The sequence below is a fragment of the Eurosta solidaginis genome, chromosome 1 (assembly GCF_040869045.1).
Source record: "Eurosta solidaginis isolate ZX-2024a chromosome 1, ASM4086904v1, whole genome shotgun sequence".
Classification (NCBI taxonomy): Eukaryota; Metazoa; Arthropoda; class Insecta; order Diptera; family Tephritidae; genus Eurosta; species Eurosta solidaginis.
The window spans coordinates 264402074-264423976 of record NC_090319.1 but is presented as its reverse complement, the minus strand read 5'-3'; the positions used below and the strand labels follow the sequence as shown (position 1 = coordinate 264423976).

The window sequence follows — 21903 nt, the reverse complement described above, 5'->3', positions numbered from 1 at the left end:
CAACGTGTTGTGACTTAATTTTCAGTTAAATTTGGCGAAAAGCCCTCAGAAGTAGTCACTGGAGATGAAACTTGAATATTGGAGTATATAGACCCGATATTATTCCCTGCGGCTTTTTTTATTTCCCAAGATGAAGTCGCACCTCAAGGGATCTTGTCTTGGCTGCATACAGGAGTTTCAATAAGCTGTAACTGTGGTGTTAAACAGCCAACTTCGAAGCACACTATTGACTCATTCAGTCTCAAGCTAACCTAGCTGAGCTGTGGCTTACATTTGATGAACTTGTTTTTTGTTAATTTGACTTTAAAAACAGTTAATTCAGAAACAACAAATCGGTAGATTTTACCAGCTTTTTTCTTCAGTGTAGTTATTGTACCCAATATGGGTTTTAAATATCTTTATTAATATGCATATATATTTACAATATTCTGTTAAAAAGTCCATAAGAAAAAGTCTTAATTTCTCCCACACACAACGAAATCGTTACTTCTACATCGAAAAAATTCCTTATACGGTTCACATTTGTACTATGACATCTCAATCACAACCAGCAAATGCCATTGACCATAAATGGTGAATTGCAAAAAAGATTGTTACTTACTTTGGCAATATAATAAACTTCTCTTCGCAAATGCATTAATTCTATGGCACGTGTTAGACAATGCCACTAAATCGCAGCTTGTGAACGAACATCAATGTTAAGAGCGAAAGTGATGGTAAAGCAGCAATTTTAATTTTAAAAATAATATGAAGACACTTAATTATGCATTTATACATTTGAATAAGCAATGGTACTATAATTTTAAACACTTCCTGCAGATTGACTACGCCGGGCATACAATCAAACTGCGCTAATCGCAAAACGTGACAGCAAGTTGCGCGCTTAAGTCTTTCGGTTCTTAGGCATACATATGTGTATATGTATGTATATATAGAATTCGCAAATGCAAAAATGTGAAACAAGTTGAGTTGAGGCATAAAAGCAAATATTAATACGAAAATAAAAAAAAAAAATGTGGAAAAATATTAAACAAGAATTACAAAATTATATTGAAGGCATTTTTCTCAACATTTCATACTAACAATCTCTATCCTGCTATCTTTTATATATAAATTTTTACAATAGTTGTTTTTTAACTAATTATGTATGCAAAGAACAATGCCAGTGCTGCTAATATTAAACAAAATTGTACATTTATGACATAAGCGTATAATTGTTGTAATTTCTTTTATTATCCTCAGGCCGTAGATATTTTTGATGACAGAGCGATCATAAATATTTTTTATTAACTTTCTTCACACTCAATTTTTTTTGTACCTCCAACATTAAAAAATTTGCACGCAATTGTTATTGTACGCATTACAAGAATATGTGACTTTTTAATTTGTGGCTGTTACTATGGTCATTAGTATTGTTGTAATTGCTCAAGTATACCGCAAAGACATTGACTCATGCGTATGAGTACTGTGTAAATCGATACATACATACGTGTATGGCTAATTTGTAATTATAATTGAACGTTGGTGCTATTTTATACTCAGCTGAGCAGATATCACAGAGTATATTAATTTTATTCGCATAACGGTACCCTGTAACGGCATAAACTAATCGAGATAGATATAGACTTCTATATATCAAAATGATCTGGGCGAAAAAAAAATTCATTTAGCCATGTCCGTCCGTACGTCCGCCCGAAACACGAAAACTTGAGTAAATTTTGAGGTATCTTGATAAAAGTTGGTACGTTAGTTCCTGGGCACTCATCTCGGATCGCTACTTAACATGCACGAAATCGGACTATAATAATAATTCATTACCAAAGACAAATAAAACGACGGAACTTAGTATGTGGGTTGACCTTATGATGCAGAATAGAAAATTAGCAAAATTTTGGACAATGGGCGTGGCGACGCCAACTTTTAAAAGATGGTAATTTAAAACTTTTGCAAGCAGCAATTTGGCAGTCGTTGAAGATATCATTATCAAATTTGGCAGGAACGTTACTCCTATTACTATATATTTTCTAAATAAGATTTAGCAAAATGGTATAACAAACATGCCCACTCTTTAAAAAAATAAATTTTTTAAGTCAAATTTTAACAAAAATTTAATATCTTTACAGCGTATAAGTAAATTATGTCAACATTCAACGGCAGTAATGATATGGTGTAAAAAAATACAAAAATAAAAGAAAATTTCAAAATGGGCGTGGCTCCGCCCTTTTTCATTTAATTTGTCTAGAATATATTTAATGCCATAAGTCGAACAAAAATTTACCTATCCTTGTGAAATTTGGTAAGGGCATAGCTTCTATGACAATAACTATTTTCTGTGAAAATGGGCGAAATCGGTTAAATGCCAGTTTTTATACACAGTCAACCGTCTGCCCTTCCGCTCGGCCGTTAACACGATAACTTGAGCAAAAATCGATAGATCTTTACTAAACTTAGTTCACGTACTTATTTGAACTCACTTTATATTGGTATTAAAAATGGGCGAAATCCGACTATGACCGCGCCCACTTTTTATGATATCGAAAATTTCGAAAAAAAAATGCTATAATTCTATACCAAATACTAAAAAAGGGATGAAACATGGTGATTGGATTGGTTTTTTGACGCAAATTATAACTCTGGAATAAACTTTGTAAAATGGGTGTGACACCTACCATATTAAGTAGAAAAAAATGAAAAAAGTTCTGAAGGACGAAATCAAAAGCCCTCGGAATCATGCCAGGAATGCTGTTCGTGGTATTATATATATAAATAAATTATCGATACCCGACAGATGGTGTTGTGGGGTCACCCTAGTTCACATTATGGTCGATATATCGAAAACGCATTCACACATACATACAACTGAGTGCCACTCCCTTTAAAAACCCTCATTAATACCTTTAATTTGATACCCACACATTCCGGAGTCACCCCTGGTCCAATTTTATGGCGATATCTCCAAAAGGCGTCCACCTATAGAACTATGGCCCACTCCCTTCTAAAATACTCTTAAGTACCTTCCATTTGATGCCCATGTCATATAAACACATTCGAGGGTTACCCTAGGTTCATTTTCCTAAATGGTGATTTTCCCTTATTTTCTCTCCAAAGCTCCCAGCTGAGTATGTAATGTTCAGTTACACCCGAAATTAGCCTTCCTTACTTGCTTACATTTATAATTTATTATTTTTGATAATCGCTTTGCTTTGCCTTTTATTAGTCGTTTATCTTTTTATAGTGTTGTTCTTGCAATTGCTTGCAGACATGTACTTACCGGGTTCTTATTTTCATATTTATTCTGGGGGGCGTTTTGGCCTTTGATCGCATTTGACATTCAACTAATATTTTTTTTTTTTTTTTATGGTATTAATATTTATTGCAGATATTACACATAGATGATACAAATGCGGAAAATTTCAAATATCTTCATTAAAATGCAATGCATATAATATTTATTAACAATTAGAAACGTTGTCTGCATTAGAAAGCGGTATAATTTTATGTTTAGTTGTAGTTTTTTTAAGGGGTGTATGGCTTTAAATTAGAAAAGACAATAAATGGTGGGAGAGCTCTAAGTTTTCTATTAAGTTGCGAGAGCAACCGAGCATTTATGGCGTTGACAACAATTGTCTACTGTGTGCAAAATCGAGAATAAAGGTTCGTTGATGAAAGGCGAGCCGTGTTTTACGTGGTTCGCTGTTCGGAGGACGAGAAGCGTGGGCAAACACATACGCTTGCACAAAGCCATGGGCACTGTGCTAGTTCCAATTTCCTTACCTTTTCTCTTCACCCTTTCTACGTGGCCAAACACTAACCTCTGAACCCGGATAAAGACAAACAAAACGTTTAAGACATAACCACTGAAAATATTATTTATGGCTTGATGTCCCACTGCTGAAATAATAATACACGTACGCCTCTTGGTGTAAAAAAATTATTTATGTCAGTTTTCCACAGATAGATTAAAAAACAAAAAAATTTTGAGAAATAATATAAAGCGAAATAAAACAAAACTTAGATTTAAAAAAATATAATAACAAAAAAATTAATAAGAATAAAATGAAATAATAAAACAAGATAAAAATAAAAAAATATATAAAAAAATAAAATAAAAAAAAAGATAAGACAAGTAAGGAAGGCTAAGTTCGGGTGTAACCGAACATTACATACTCAGTTGAGAGCTATGGTGACAACATAAGGGAAAATAACCATGTAGGAAAATGAACCGAGGGAAACCCTGGAATGTGTTTGTATGACATGTGTATCAAATGAAAGGCATTAAAGAGTATTTTATGAGGGAGTGGGCCATAGTTCTATAGGTGGACGCCATTTAGGGATATAACCATAAAGGTGGATCAGGGTTGACTCTAGAATTTGTTTGTACGATATGGGTATCAAATGAAAGGTGTTAATGAGTATTTTAAAAGGGAGTAATCCTTAGTTCCATAGGTGGACGCCGTTACGAGATATCGCCGCAAAGGTGGACCAGGGGTGACCCTAGAATGTGTTTGTATGATATGGGTATCAAATTATAGGTATTAATGAGGATTTTCAAAGGGAGTGGTTGTTGTTGTATAGGTGGTCGCCTTTTCGAGATATCGCCATAAAGGTGGACCAGGGGTGACTCTAGAATGCGTTTGTACGATATGGGTATCAAATGAAAGGTTTTAATGAGTATTTTAAAAGGGAGTAATCCTTAGTTCCATAGGTGGACCCCGTTTCGAGATATCGCCATAAAGGTGGAACAGGGGTGACCCTAGAATTTGTTTGTACAATATGGGTATCAAAAGAAAGGTGTTAAAGAGTATTTTAAAAGAGAGTAATCCTTAGTTCCATAGGTGGACGCCGTTTCGAGATATCGCCATAAAGGTGGAACAGGGGTGACCCTAGAATTTGTTTGTACAATATGGGTATCAAAAGAAAGGTGTTAATGAGTTTTTTAAAAAGGAGTAATCCTTAGTTCCATAGGTGGACGCCGTTTCGAGATATCGCCATAAAGGTGGGCCAGGGGTGGCTTTAAAATTCGTTTGTGCAATATGGGTATCAAACGAAAGGAGTTAATGAGTATTTTAAAAGGGAGTGGGCCTTCGTTCTATAGGTGTTCGCCTTTTCGAGATATCGCCATAAAGGTGGACCAGGGGTGAATTTAGAATATGTTTGTACGATATGGGTATCAAATGAAAGGTGTTAATGAGTATTTTAAAAGAGTGTGGGGCTTAGTTCTATAGCTGGATGCCTTTTCGAGATATCGCCATAAAGGTGGACCAGGGGTGATTCTAGAATGACTTTGTACGATATGGGTATCAAATTAAAAGTATTAATGCGAGTTTTAAAAGGGAGTGGTGGTAGTTGTATATGTGAAGGCGTTTTCCAGATATCGACCGAAATGTGGACCAGGGTGACCCAGAACATCATCTGTTGGATACCGCAAATTTATTTATATATGTAATACCTGACAAGATTTCAAGGGTTTTTTATTTCGCCCTGCAGAACTTTTTCATTTTCTTCTACTTAATATGGTAGGTGTCACAACCATTTTATAAAATTTTTTCTAAAGTTATATTTCGCGTCAATAAAACAATCCAATTACCTTACCATGTTTCATCCCTTTTTTCGTATTTGGTATAGAATTATGGCATTTTTCGTAATTATCGATATCGAAAAAGTGGGCGTGGTCATAGTCAGATTTCGTTCATTTTTCATACCAAGATAAAGTGAGTTGAAGTAAGCACGTGAACTAAGTTCATTAAAGATATGTCGAGTTTTGCTTAAGTTATCATGTTAACCGCCATGCGGAAGGACAGACGGACGACTGTGTATAAAAACTGGGCGTGGCATCAACCGATTTCGTCCATTTTCGCAGAAAACAGTTAACGTCATAAAATATATGCCCCTACCAAATTTCAAAAGGATTGGTTAATTTTTGTTCGACTTATGGCGTTAAAAGTATCCTAGACAAATTACATTGAAAAAGGGCGGAGCCACGCCCATTTTGAAATTTTCTTTTATTTTTGTATGTTGTTGCACCATATCATTACTGGAGTTGAATGTTGACATAATTTACTAATATACTGTAAAGATATTAAATTTTTTGTTAAAATTTTACTTTAAAAAAAATTTTTTTTAAAGTGGGCGTGGTCCTTCTCCGATTTTGCTAATTTTTATTAAGCGTAGCCATAGTAATAGGAGTAACGTTCCTGCCAAATTTCATCATGATATCTTCAACGACTGCCAAATTACAGCTTGCAAAAGTTTTAAAATACCTTCTTTTAAAAGTGGGTGGTGCCACGCCCATTGTCCAAAATTTTACTAATTTTCTATTCTGCGTCATAAGTTCAACTCATCTACCAAGTTTCGTCGCTTTATCGGTCTTTTGTAATGAATTATCGCACTTTTTCGGTTTTTCGAAATTTTCGATATCGAAAAAGTGGGCGTGGTTATAGTCCGATATCGTTCATTTTAAATAGCGATCTGAGATGAGTGCTCAGGAACCTACATACCAAATTTTATCAAGATACCTCAAAATTTACTCAAGTTATCGTGTTAACGGACGGACGGACGGACGGACATTGCTCAATCAAATTTTTTTTCGATCCTGATTATTTTGATATATGGAAGTCTATATCTATATCGATTCCTTTATATATGTACAACCAACCGTTATCCAATCAAACTTAATATACTCTGTGAGCTCTTCTCAACTGAGTATAAAACAAGTAAGAACGGGACTGTCTTCAGCTGTGCCGAAGACTTCATACCTTTATGAATGGGGCTGAACAATAATCTTATCCCGTTCGTAATCTCCGAATAATCGGATGTATAAGATAAGAAATATATAGTGAACAGATCTACATACCTTAACGATTTTTAAGATAAATATAAAATAAAAAACAGGTAGGTACTTTGTGTGAGGATGCAAAGTTTCAAGTTTTTTGTGGTCTGCGTGTAAAAGCTATGACTACGAATCACGTATTTCAACAATATATGACGTAAACGTAACTATTTGATGAAATTTGATGAATTTTGAAGCTTCTAGCCGTAAAAAAGGGGCAGAAATTGCGCAAAGTTTCTTATCTGAACAATCGGTTGTATGAGATATATACTATATATACAACCGATCTCTATGATTTTTTCAGACAACAATATATGCTATATACGTAAGCAATCGGTGAAATTTGAAGCTTCTAGCTGTTAAAATGGAGCTAAAATTTGCGAAAAAAAAAATATATATATACTATATATACCACCATATATAAACTATATATGTATACCACTGATCTTTATGTTTTTTTCAGACAACAATATATGCTATATACGTAAGCATTCGTTGAAATTTGAAGCCTCTAGCTCTTAAAATAGGGCAGTAATTACGAAAAGTTCCTTATCTGAACAATCGGTTGTATGGGATATATACTATATATACGACTGATCTCATCAATTTTTTCAGGCAACAATACTTGCAATATGCGAAAGTATATGGTGAAGTTTGAAGCTTCAATCTGTTAAATTGGGTAAGATATTACAAAAATCCTCTTTTTCTGAAAAATCGGTTGTATGGAGGATATATGCTATAGTGGTCCGATCCGGTCGGTTCCGACAAATGTCTAATCGGACACCCAAATACACCCGCTCACCAAATTTTATCAAGATATCTCAAAAATTGAGGGACTAGTTTGCATACAAACAGACAGACGGACAGACCGACATGGTTAAATCAACTCAGCTCTTTAACCTGATTATTTCGGTATACTTAATGGTGGGTCTATCTATTTTCCTTTAAGGACTTACAATTTTCGGTTTCGTGACGAAATTAATATACCATTTCATTTTCATGAAAGGTATAAAAAGATAAGATAAAATAATAAAATAAATAACAACAAAAAATAAAAGATTAAAAAAATTAAATTAAATAAAACCATTACTTATCTTATTTTATTTTAGTTTATTTGTTTATAATTCAGTACAAAAATTTCATCTTATATAAAAGCACTGAATAGTTTTATAGTCATATTAAAAATGATTATATAAATAAAATAAAATTATATAAAAATAAAATAAGATAAAATGCAATGGAATAATATAAAATAAAAAATTTACATTTAATTCAAAATAAAAGACTAAATAAAAAATACTAATAAAATATAATTAAAAAAAATAAAATAAAAGAAAATTAAATAAACAAAAAAATTAGTTAAATTAAATAAAAATAAATTAAATTAAATAAATAAAAGCAACATAAGAATAAACCAAATGCCATACATTTTTGAGTATTTCTTCAAAACAACAATCACTTTTGCATTTAAAAGCTCATCACATCAATAAGTCAATTCATTATTATTATAAAATTTTTCTTGCAATTTTTCTATTGTTAAAGCTGTTCGATGAAGAAGCCTACAATGTATGCTATTCTAGTATGTAGTACTTAGGAGCAACGAGTACTGCCAAGGTATTTTGCAAACAACATATAATTAATACTCACTTGAAATACTTTCAAATTTTAATATGCCGTCAGTAACTTAAACTGTAAGTCGTCAATATTGCTGGCTATAGAATGAAGAAAAAAGCGTCCGCCACAAAGAAAACAGCACGTTTTAAACTCAGAATCATGGTAACGTACACTTCTTTACTCGGCATATGTACGTTAGAGCGGATCAAATTGTTTGGATGAATTTTTTCCCATCAGGAGTATAGCAAAAACGTAATCTGCTTATTACTTGAAAATATAGGTTTTTTTTGAAAATTTTTTTCTACTAAAACGAATTCGAAAAAAGAAAAACTTTCTAAACGAAAGTTGTTGCAAATATTCTGAACTTATTTTAGCTCTAAAGAAAAATCCATAAGAAATTTTTTAAAAATGGTAATATATTAGTTGAAAGTTCATTTTAGGCAAATTTCTCATAATTTAAGTCTGATATCTCTACTAAAATTTAAAAACACAGATATTAATACAAATTCTGAAATGTACGTAAAATACCTTTAAAATAAGCCCAATATGATATTTTTCCTATAATTCTATCAGAAGTTATGTAGATTTTTAGCCAAACCTACATTCAAATGCAAAATATATATTTTGCAAAAGTGGGGACCGCGAAATCGGACTTAGAGCTGCGGTGTCTTCGGCAATTTTTCTTACAATCATCTGCAGATTACGTTTTTGCTATACTCCTGATGGGCCAAAAATTTCACCCACTCTAATGAACGTACATGTAACATATAGCTATCCAAAAATATGTGTTTATATAAGGTTTATACCATAATTTCATCAAAGCCTTTTAATTTGAAGAATAAAATCTATAAGCAGAATTAGTTATAAAAATGTCTTGCGATTTTGCTTCCGACGGTATTGTAAATTGAAAGACTAGGCTTTAAACCCAATCACAAATACTTTCAAGATTTTCTTTTTTCTGCTAGAGAAACAGTCTGTTTGACACCTTGCCGTTCTGCATCTCGCGAAGTAGTGCAGGAAGTAATCTCTGTAGAGCACTGCAAGGATAGTATTGCTCTAGCTCAGTAGTGCACTTAAGAGCATCGGAAAACTATTCGGCGTGCACTTAGATGTCGTGTGAGCCACAGTGCATCAGTAAAGCAAACAGTTACTCAGTTTTAGCTTGTAGTTCAAGAAGTAAACATTTCAGGCGTGAAATATATGCTCAAATATCCTTCATAGTAACACATACCTACTACTACAAAAAAAGTTGCGCTTGTACTCGAAGCTCTGTCGATGTTGTGCACCACTGATCTAGCTTAAAAGCGAGCAACTTTTCTTAAAGGTCATTGTCAATAACTACGCAAATACTCACACCGTTTTTTGATGGGCCTACTTAATATTCATACATAAATATGTTCATGCAGTCGCATGTTAATTTTATATTTTTTACATATATAAACTAAGTATATGCATACAATCCTTTAAATAATTAGACATATATTTGTAGCTTAATAGTAAATAAATGTATACATTGTACATATATCAAATATATTAATACTGTGTGGCCGTTTTCCTCAACTTAGACACAGTCTAGACGCTCTGACCGCGCACGCACATACCATGATAGACTGGAGTTCATACATATCGTCGACTTCTAGTGTAAACCTACTAAAACCGTTTTTAAACAAACTTTGTTTTAGTGGCTGTTTGATAGCGAGGTCTTCTACTTGAACCCAGAAAGTCAATTTAAACGTTTTGTGATATATGTCAGTGAGTTAACATTTTTTTTAATCGAATTACAACATGTTTGATGAATTAGTTAATTTATTTTCTTTCCTGCCTGGGATTCTGTTAGTAGGTTTATACTCTAAGCCAAACAAAATATTATTATGCATTTTCGTATTTACAACATTTATGCACATATATGTGTGTATGCATGTGTGCATGAAGTTCATCGTTTGATTTTTTTGACATTTTGACAGGCCGACAGGTTGGTCTAGTCAATATGTTGGCTTCAGAAATATAATAAAAATAAATAAATTGTTGACTTATAAAAAATTCCAAGTAGGCTAGAATTTGAAGTGAAAGTGTGTGGTAATTATAAAGAAAAAGATATAAACACAAAAAAACATATAGTGCAATTGTAATACATTTCGGAGTGATGTAAAAATTAATTTTTTTGTACTTATAAATTTGCACCAAAATAGTGGAGTGTGAAAAAGTTTGGTGCATTACACTTCTCGGAGTAATATCAAAACTAGTTTTGGAGTCAAAGCTCTTACTGTCGTCGTTGTTCTTGTTATAGCGTTAAAGACACTCCCCGAAAACTTTGGGAAGTGCTATCGATATTGATACAGATCCGGTGACATCCACCATAAAGGTACTAGCCCGACCATCTCGGAAACGATTTAATATATCGATATTGAACCTTCTAAGCCATCCCGCCCCCACCCCCTAGTTCGATGAGAGCCTCGCAAGAGCTTAGCATGCTAAATAAACAGTATTCCGCATTGGTAGGTGATGTTGATAATTGGGTTGCAGAAGCTGTAAATTGTGCCGGCAGTGCTTTGAAAGGTTTGGGCTACACAGCCCCTTAAATCATTTGGGTAGAAGCCCCTCACGACAGGCATACCTGCCGCGGCTATATTCCAAGACCTCTAACTCGCTGTTGGACATTGTATTGAGTAATGGGTACCTAGAGTCTTTGCAATACACCTTAGCGTCTTATTTCAACTTAATTCTCACGATTGCCATCGCTTATGAAATTAAACATCTTTTCACAAATAAATTGAGACGCGTTTGTCACGTTTTCTGAATTAAAGCTAATTACATTTGTTTCGCTCGTTTTTGTGTGTATATAATCTAGCGTGAATTAGAATGAGATTTCGTTATATGCAAAATATGTAAATTTTAATTTAACAAATTAAAAATTAACATAAATTTTCAATATTTTGATCGGGATATCGTGACGATAATAATAAGCATAGCTTACGATTTCGTTTCGAATAGAAGTGAAAATTTCGAAACTCTAGAAGTCGAGACTTGCGACATTCCCGAAGCTCGAAATACTCTTATGTGCGCGATCTTGTTGACGTTCAGATTAGTTGCTACGTTGCCAGCATTATATGTAGAACTTCTCATTAGCTCTAATAATAAGAAGTTCTTGCTGTTCTAAAACTTCTCAAAGATGTTATGGCGAATATTAGAAGTTCTCATACATCACTATGCCGCTAATATATAAATTCCGCACAAGCACAACAGCAATATAAATAGATAAGACAACAAATAGCTACCCACACATGTTTACAGCAGTTAACAGCGTAGACGACATTACACCACAGCAACAAAGAGCGCGGACGAGATCACTCACACAAATACACTCATATATATTAATATGAGGTGCAGAGTAAACAAGTAACTAATCGAGAAGACGGTATGCGCTAGGTGAAGCACTCAAAGCAATAGGCGAACGAGGCAATTGAAGAGTGGATCAGTTTGATTTAACAATGTTGTAAGTGAAGTACGAGAATAATTTCAATTGTGAAGTTCTACTGCAATAGTAGTGCTGTAAATAAATTTCATGTTATGTATACAGAGTTTGAGTTTTTTTATTCGACAGTTTAGTGTTCCGAACGATAACAGAAGGCAAGAAATAATCGAGAACCATTAAGGTTCGTTACAATATATGTTGGCAAACACAACTATGAAAATGATGTGACATATATATTTAAATAAATATACTTACAAAATCGATGAAATATCGACAACATCACCAGCTTAGTATTCGACTAAGGCCTTACCCTGGATTGAAAAACTAAATTGAATCTCTGGGAACCAGGGGATGAAACTGTTATTCCTTTTATAATATAATTCCTTGCAAAACTATTAATTTTGGACTTTAAATATATTTGGATCAAGATAAAAATTAATTTCTGATTTTTATTTTTTGGTCCGATAGAACTAGTTAAAATCGGACTTTTAAAAATAAAAGTCCGGAAATAAAAGAAAATCCGGACTTTTATTTCTAAGCCCAAAATAAAAGTCCTGCTTGATAACAAAGAAACTACTTATCCGAATTAAAATTTTTTTTTTTAATTTTTTTTATTTCGGATAAGCCGTTTCTTTGTTATCAAGCAGGACTTTTATTTTGGCCTTAAAAAATAAAAGTCCGGATTTAACTTTTATTTCCGGACTTTTATTTTTAAAAGTCCGAGTTTAACTAGTTCTATCGGACTCAAAAAATAAAAATACAGATTTTACTTTTATATGTGGATTTTTATGGAAAAAGTTCGAAAAATAAAAAGGATGCATGATTCGACATGATATTGCTATGGGTATACCTAGGAACTCAAACATTTTCACCTAGGACAATTTTTTGACCAGGACTTTTTCCGACAACAAATAATAATTATTTTCCGTCCCTGCTGGGAACTATATTACCTATATTACCAAATATGTAAATTAAAATTAAAAATGTGTTTCGAAATTCGAAATTTTACGTGATTTGAATGTAGTTTTTTTCTGCGAAATTACACAATAGGTATTACAAAAAAAAAAAAGAAACCTTTCGAAAGTAAATCTCTCTCCAGAATACACAATTAAGCATTTATAAGTGGTGTGTGTTGAAATCGAAATGTGCACTCTAATATAACAAACAACCAACGCTTTGAACTCTGCGCTTAACCCTCATTGAATTACGCTCGTGCAGAACACAACGACATCGTATCTAAAAATCAACTAGCCATGACTTTACTTCAGTGATGCACAACGGCCGCAAGTATTCGAATTCAAACGCACCTATTTTTGTAGTAGTAGATATGTGTTTAAATGAAGAATGTTTGAGCATAGAATTCATGCAAGAGATGTTTACTACTTGAAGTGCAAGCTAAAACTGATTGACTGCTTACTTTACTGAATCTCCGTCTCTGCGCTCACACAATATGTAGGTGAATGCCGAACGGTTTAACGAAGCTCTACGAAACTCTTGAATGCACCACTGCTTTACTTACAACAGAGCGCGCCACGTTGCGCTTATATGTAAAAGTTTACTTAATTTATTTAAATGTTATGTACATAAGTATGTTGGTTTTGTTTGTTATCATATATTTTAAAATTTTAGTTTTAATTAATTTACGACTTAGCATTAAAATTTTACGCATTTACTTATATAAGATACAATAAATTTATTTAACACAAATAACTTGATATATGCAATACATAATTTTTAATACAATTTTTTTTCTCTTTTTTCTTAACAATCTTTAGCGGCCTCCTAGTTCACAATTATCGTATGGCGGCGCCATGAACGATGATGCTAGATCGCCGGGCGCTGGTAGTACACCTGGCCCATTATCACAACAACCACCTGTCTTAGACACATCAGACCCTGGTAAGTGTGACATATATACTCGTAAATATATGTATAATATTTTCATAGAATTTCTGATTTTGCGAAGCGAAATTATGGAAGATGTAAAACATGAAGTTTTTAGAGAAAAAAGTTAAGGAAACGCTTTCGGGAGATAAATTTGCCAAATAAAAAAATACACTTTGAAAAGCATAACTCAAAAATATTTTGATAAACTGAAAACACTGTGCAAATACAATTTTGTGCTCGCTTTTTCCCTTGTGCAAATTCGGATTTGAAAGGGATGTTACGGTAGAACATAGCTTACCGACACCGGCAGAGATACTACAGTTCTTTAGATGTTCCTCCCAATTCGCCTTGTATTGGTCAACGATCTATCTGATGCGCAGGTTTATGTCCCTGATTTGGGCGTCGCCAGGGCCTGCTATCAGGTCACGCCCTGTCGCTAAAGCTGCGGCCTATGTTGGAAGGTATGGCCAATTGTTTTAGCAGGTATAAATGAACCGAAACAGATTTAATGATCTGGCAGAAAGCACTTTCCTAAATATAAAACAAAAGCATGCATTTAAACAAATCTGCAAAATCTCTAAAGCTCATTGAATTTGAGTCATTTCAAATACATACGTCCTCCTACGGGCCTTTGTTAGATGCACACATAGATGCAGATGTATTTTCAAACACGAATTAATACAATTTTTTTTAGTCGCCACAACCTTCCACCTTTAGATTTGCTAACATCCTTCCTTTTATCATTTTTACTGAGTTGCTTTTTTTTAGATTCAACAATTTTATTTTGACTGCTGATGCGATCTAAAGTAAAAAAAATGGTTCAAAAGTCGTTGACGCGCTATTCGAGTGAAGTAAAATTGTTGTTGAACCTTTGATGGTTGTTCGCATTTTGTTGTTGTAGTTGTACTTTTTGTTGTTATTATTGTCACATTTAACTGGTGTTGCTTGTTTGTCAACTTTTATGATGGCATCTTTTTTTCTCTTTTGCAACTCGCGCTTGTTGTTGCTATTGTGCTTATTGTGTTTGTTATTGTTGTTGCTTTTATTTTATACATAACTGCCCTGCTTTTTTATTTATGACTAGTATTATTCGGTACTTTTCGTACTTCAGTTTGTCACAAACGCATGTTACCAACGTCAAGCTTTACAATGTGACTATTGTTGGCGTTGTTGTTGCTACTGCTTTTGCGCAATGATTGTTCCATGTTGTTGTTGTTGTTGTTGCTGATGCTGTCGCTGATGAATGCGCGTTAATTTTGATGGTTTTTTTACAATATGATGTGATGTGATGTGAGCCGTGTGATGTGCGCGCCAACACCAAAAACACCCTGAAACATTTTTCGAATAGTGACGCAGAAAGGTTCGCATAGCCAAATAAAAAAATTATAAAACACAAAATGACAATAAAACAGCAAACGAAAAATTGCTACACATTTGTGCATGTGTGTGTTTGTATGTTGCGCACGCAGACAAAAGAGGTGGAAATTTGATGCGCACCCTTCGCACCACAAAAAGCGAAAGACGAAAATGTATACAACAAAAACAACATCAAACGCAATAATAAAACCAACCACTCTTTGTTTGAAGGCAGCCCAATAGTTCGTCATTTCATCATTCCGTCCTCATAAATGCGAAATATGATAATGCATTATTGTTGTTACCGTTCAAGAATTGCCTTTTCTGACAGCGGCGGCGCCACGCCATCATTTGTGTTGTGCGTGCAACAGCCCGTTCGTTAAAATTTCAATTTTTTTCTTATTCGCATTTTACATTGTCTACTTTTAGGGGTTGTGGCATACGCATGATTTTGTAACTGTTTTTATTGTTGTTCTCTATCTACTTTTATTCATACGGATGCGCTGATTTCGTAGTAGGCCGTCAAATTATGGTGTTTCTCTTTTTGTGGCAACTGTGTCGAAAAAAAGAGGTGTGTTTGCTGTTGTTCCTGATACTGGCAATTTTTCGCTATTTTGCAAATTAACTTTTGCGTAACATTTTGATTTAATGTAATTGTGTATACTGAAAGGAAATATTTGGCAAATCTGCAGATCGATGCGTAAATGATTTTAAAGAAAATAAAATGTTTTTTGAATGTACATTAGACTGGGCGGAAAAAAATTGCAAAAGACAGACCCAAAATTTCAGGGGTACGTTGATAGAACATCTGCAACGGATTTATGTTGTGCCTTACTCGCTTGTTTAACAGCCGCTTTTAAAAACTCGTATGTTGTTATTTTGGTCATTCCAATATACTCTAAACTATTGAAGTAAAATTGACATAGTTTTGGCTGTTAACAAATTAAATAAATTATGCTTCTCTTCTTACAAACTTATGAAAAAACAAAAAAACAAAGAAGTTGTTTAAAAGAATAATAGACAGCACTTAAATCGCACGGGTTTTAGTGAGAAAAAAAACATTGAACCGTTTGATGAAAAAGAGCACTGACTGTAGACCAAGCAAGCATTTTGTTCTCAGTTATAACAAAATCCAGGTGCTGAAGTTAGGTCCTCCAAACTGTGAGCTACTCGATCACTCTTTTTTCGCTGCTTATAGCTCAAAATAAAACTGGGAGTACAATGAAAACATACAAGCGAGTGCCTAAAAGTATGCTAAGTTAAAGATAACATCTTGATTATCATTTATTTGAAAAGTATTTGTTTTCGCTAAGGATGGATCGATATAAGAAAGTTTTGGCAAATGTCTTTGTTTTGTTTCATAAAAAATTCTCAATTATTATAAAAAAGTTCTTTTGTTGTTGTTTTCGATTCACCGCCTCAAAAATAATGCGTAAGTTATTTGGTAATATGACATTCCATTGAAGGTATGAATCCATGCAGCAGCCTGGAATTTATTCACTTCAATCCTTTAAAGTCGCCTAAAAGTGGTTCTTCGTTTTCCAGCTAGATGCTTAGAGTTGAACTATGCTACTTTTCAAAGATAAAGGAAAATAAGATAATGGAATGACCTTGTTGTCGTATATCATCTTTCTTTTTCTCTTTGCATTCTTCTAGGTTCACTTTTTTTACCAACGATAAATGAGTTTTTCTATACATTTCAGGAGCATCAACTCCAATAACTGTGGCTTTCAAGTTCGGGTTGAATGAGCCACATAATTTTCACAGCAAATAGTTTTTTCGGGAAAGCTGCATAGTATATACTTGAGAACGCAACCGCTGTCTCATAACAAGTTCTATTTTCATAGCATACATTTAGGAGTAAAGTAATAACTGAACTCATCAAGTTTAAAGGGCAAACAAAGTCTCTCGTAGAATCATGTTAAGCCTTTAAGTCCCTTGGTCCCATAATCCATTGTTGGGAAGATAATAAAATGATGTTTCAGAGGTCGTTAAGAGTTTGAAATGTTTTGCGGCTGAAAATGCAATAAAGCGGAGAAGACAGGAAATATAAAAGAAGTTGATACTAGATACATATACATATAAGTGTTTTAAAATGTCACGCCATCAAATCTGCGGGTCAAATTTCAGCAAAGCAGTAAGTGTATGCTATAAAATAATTATGTTGCAGAAATTCATCAATTAGATGGTTAAGTACGTAGGTCTGTCCAGAGAAACTAAAAAATTGATTTCTACAATGGGGCAAATTTGAATCGAAGACAAAATTTACACAAAAAAAAAAAAGCGTGCGAGTCCCAAATCATGAGGAGCTTTTTAGTTTTAAAACAAAAACGAGTAATATAATTATTATTGACTTTAAAGAAATTTGAAATTCTTCAATAAGATTGTTGAGCTGAAAATCGAGTAAAATCTTAAATATATTAGCCTAAGATCATAACTTAATGTTTGAAATAATAAAAAGTAATAGAATATCAATAAAATTAACCGCAAACTTCTCAGGGGAAAGCTATTTTCTTTTTCAAAAGGGAAAAATTTGACCCGAAAAACCATCGTGGTATTGACCTTTTGCTCTCTAGAAAGGAAGAAAACTGATTATGTAGCTATGCACAATGAAAGCATTCTAATATTGTTCGTTTGCGAAAAAGAATTCAATTTAATTAAATATAAAAATTCTTGCATACTTCACGGCGCCATATGTACTTTTTTTATTCTCTCCCAGCCAGCATTTTTTGAAAATTTTGATCAAAAAATATTTCAATATCATACCCCAAGATGATTAAAAACGTTCAAATTTAAAAGCATTTTCTGTTCGAAAATTAATGTATCGTTGGGAGAAAAATGTAACCTAAATGTGCTCATTCTTTAATAATAATTTTTGATTCCTATTTCGCAACGCTTTTTATTCATATTTGATATCATTGTAAAATTGAGTTTTAATTGTTTTATAGTATATAATATTTGACTACTTTTCACAGTCATTTTCTGTTTATATTCGTGAACATATTTCAATTGCTTTGGTTGAGATTTTTGAATGCGATTATCATGCATTTATTCTTCATATCTCATTCAAAATAAGATGTTACATAATAATCTCAGGGGAAGAAAGCATGCGGAAGTGAGCTATTCGAACCACAGGTAACTCGCAAACAATATATACACCTGCGACTACAACATCCAACGTCAGTTACTATCGTCTACATCTTAAAATATGGACACGATACGGGATTTCGAAGCCGTATCCAAGTATGTCAAGATAGTTTCACTTACCTGGGGTCCAAATAGCTCACAACCTTTGTATTGTCCAACCGTTATGTATTTTCTGGGAAGCCGAATGCGGAGAAATGGTTGAGGAAATCTTCGGTCACGAGCAGCATTTACATTATTTTTTGTCTTGAAGAATATCTTTTGTGTAAATAATAAAATTTTTATATATTTTTCACAGCTTCATGATTGAAAAAATATATGTATGTGAAAAAATAAGATTTTTAATGAAAAGTAAAATTATAACAAGTATAAAGTTCATTATTCAGTCAACAAATATATTCATAAAAGTTTCAGAAAGCTGAATTAAAAATGATTATAAATTTTCGATCACTTAAAGTAAACACATTTAATTCAAATATGATTCCGAAATGTGATTGAAAAACTATATTCAGTTTTTTTTCATCGAAAGGTAAGCATATTTGATTATTCTTTTTGTTGACTTTTATGAAATATTAAAATTTAATCATCAAAAGACTTCAAAAATGATTCCAAAAAGTGGTCGAAAAATGATTTTCAGTTTTTGATCATCAAAAGTATTCATATTTGATTATTCCTTTTATTCAATTGTATGATAACTCATTATTTAGTCAGATAGAGTAATCTAGTTGTATTGGTATGTAGGGAAATTCAAAATTTTATCACCTAAATATTGAGTGGGCTGTGTTTTTCCATATTCTTTGTAAAAAATTTTAGACCCTCCAGTATAATCGTTTGCTCGGTCGAAAAATCGAAGGCTTAAGCGCCAGGCGGTAAAATGTTAAAGATCATATGCAGGTCTTACAACCTTAGACTAAAAAAGTTACTTTTATCATTGAAAGTAGGTACTGTAGGCTCATAATGGGTATTTTGATTGGAAACTGCCATCTGCGTCACAGGATTTTACAGTTTGATGGTTGAGCAAACCTCTGGCAGCACTATGGACTCATTCAGTCCATGTGATGTCCTTACGGACGATCCAGTTTAACCTAACTTACCCTTACTGCCTGTTTTGACCAAATATAAATTTGAAACGTTTTTTCACTTATTCCAAAACTACTTAAAAAATTTGAGTAAAAAATTTAAAACGTTTCGGGGTTATGTGGGTTTTCCTCTGTCTTTCATTTCAGCATGGTAGTGGTAAGTTGAAAAATATATAGGTGAAGAAAAATTACAGACCATGGAACAAAAACTCGAATATATATTTGAACACTGTTTAATAAATTCGAAAAGATATCAAGTCTATATTTTTGAGGTGGTGACACTGATTCTGTGATATCCACTACAAGCAGAAATTAAAAAATAGCTGAATACTTGCAGCACACTATCATGTGAATGAAAAGCTCTTTGAAAATAGGCCGCGTTCTCCTCAAACCATACAGAAATAGAAACAAAAAAACAACTTCAAAGAAAAACAATTGTAACAACACCTTTAAAGTATACTTCAAAAGTCGAACTCAAGCAACACTTGTACTCATCTTTAACATAAAACAAAGCAAAAAAATTCATTATTATGAAAAAAAAAAACGTTAAACAATAAAAGCAGGAGCAAAGAAAAGAGTTTTTTCAACAAAACACTTCAACCAAACACTTTGAAAGTGAAGCGCAAGCGGTCACCTTTGTGGCACTACTTGCATAATATGTATCTAGATACTTTTATACCTGCACATACATTCAGCATAATGAATTATTTACGGTGATAGGCAAAAATTGTAACTAAATGCGCATTGGTGCGTTATAAGATCTACTACACCACTTACCATCCGCCAACGATTGTTGCAGCTGCGCGATGCAGTGCGCCTTAACAGCAGGCAATGATAATGCATTTTATGCGCAAAGTACGCATGCGCGCCCATCTGTCTGCTATGCCATCAATGGTAAGTATGTGCGAAGATCGTTTGTATTTTTATTATGTTTTTCTGTTTTGTGTTTTTTAGAAGTATTTTAATGCTTTGTAGACATACGAAAAAAAAATCGGCTTACTATGCTTTAAGCGCCCAAAAGTGGCTGTAGAAATAATAAAAATGAGATTTTCAGCTTTGCACAAAGATTTATTTTTTAATATTTTAAAGTTTTTTTTTTTTTTTATTAAAATACAAAATTTTGCGCTCAATTGTGATTTGTTTTTAACTTTGCCGCTAAAAAGATTTTTTACTATCCACGTCTAGTCAATTTATTTTTTACATCTTCACTGGTTCTACCGTCTTAAGTTTCCAGTATTGTTGTGTATAGTTTCTGATTTTTTTGTGCTTTTAAGGTTTTTCTCATAAACTAGGCGTGGCGCAATTTTACAAAAGTAATTAAAATGATGAATTTATGTTGAAGTTTATTAGGCGAAGCTAATACTATTGATTTATACTTAAATTTTTTAAAAGGTCTTCTTCACAGTAGAAATTTAAGAATATATGCATTTTTATGACTGCAGTCTAATAAGTAAATTCATTAATCTTATTTGCGGTAGAATTTGTTTGTAAAAAAATCGTTTCTAGGATCTTAGAAAATATTTTGTTCCACCTCGAAAAATTTGGCACTGCCACCGACTAAATCCTCGGCGACCTTATTTACAACGTGGTCAAAGCAAATGTCGACCATATTGGACATCCACGTCGATGGTATTTCGTTATCGACTGTCTTACGCCCAAAATACTTGCTGTGACGTTCGATCTGGTCCTACATTTTGGCGGATATGCTACCGCACTTGTACCCAAAGTCCAAAAATGCAACTAAATCCTCAAGTCTCTCGCCGGCAGCACTAAGGAGAAAGGCAAAGAAAAGCTCGTAGCCACTTATAAAGCAATTGGCCGGCGTCTTATGTGTTACGCGTCTCCAATATGGTCGCCGAGCATTGAAGAAAAACACCGGAGGTTTCCTTTGCCGACCTGTTTAAACATTGTGCTATGAACTGTCAATGGATGTCTTCTTATGTCTGCAGAAAATATTCTACATAGTAAGGTGAGAACTCTTCCCATAAAGGAGAGAAATGAAATATTGAACAAACAGTTTCTGCTGAAAACTCAGAAGCCCTGGCATCCATACAGACATCTGATTTAAGAGGCCTTGCCTCCCGGGAACTTAAAAAGTCATCTCCGCAAATGTTATGTAGAAATTCGGCACTTAAGAAGTCAGCCCATTCAAAAAAGGCTTTTTTTTTTATTTTATAGACGCTGATTTGATAGAAAGTTTGGTATATGCCGTAAATAAGTGAAATGGTGCTCACGGCAGCTTTATTTAAGAATTAAATTTTGAACAATAAATACAAAGTCAAAAATTCATAATAAAAATTCATCAAGACTTTCTTTGTTTAAGGAAAAACGGACTTTGGCCCATTTAGTAAACTATCGATGACCCATCCAGGTCACAAATAAACTATCAAGAACTCAGTACACTTTTTTGCTTGCTCAGGGACAACTTAGGGGAACAAGACAATATCTAGATAGACGACACTAGCTGGACCAACCGTCAAAAGCATTCGGAAACAAAGAGCATCCGATGCTCTACAAGGGGA

General features: G+C 33.4%; 1 protein-coding gene across 2 annotated transcripts in view; it reads left to right on the top strand.

Moving 5' to 3' along the window:
* hth (homothorax) overlaps positions 1-21903 on the top strand; it is a 712335-nt gene that overhangs the window by 315964 nt on the left and 374468 nt on the right. For both annotated transcript variants that reach the window (XM_067760647.1, XM_067760646.1), the window contains exon 7: positions 13691-13814. In XM_067760647.1, the coding sequence (XP_067616748.1) occupies positions 13691-13814 (124 nt within the window). The remainder of the gene's footprint in view (positions 1-13690; positions 13815-21903) is intronic.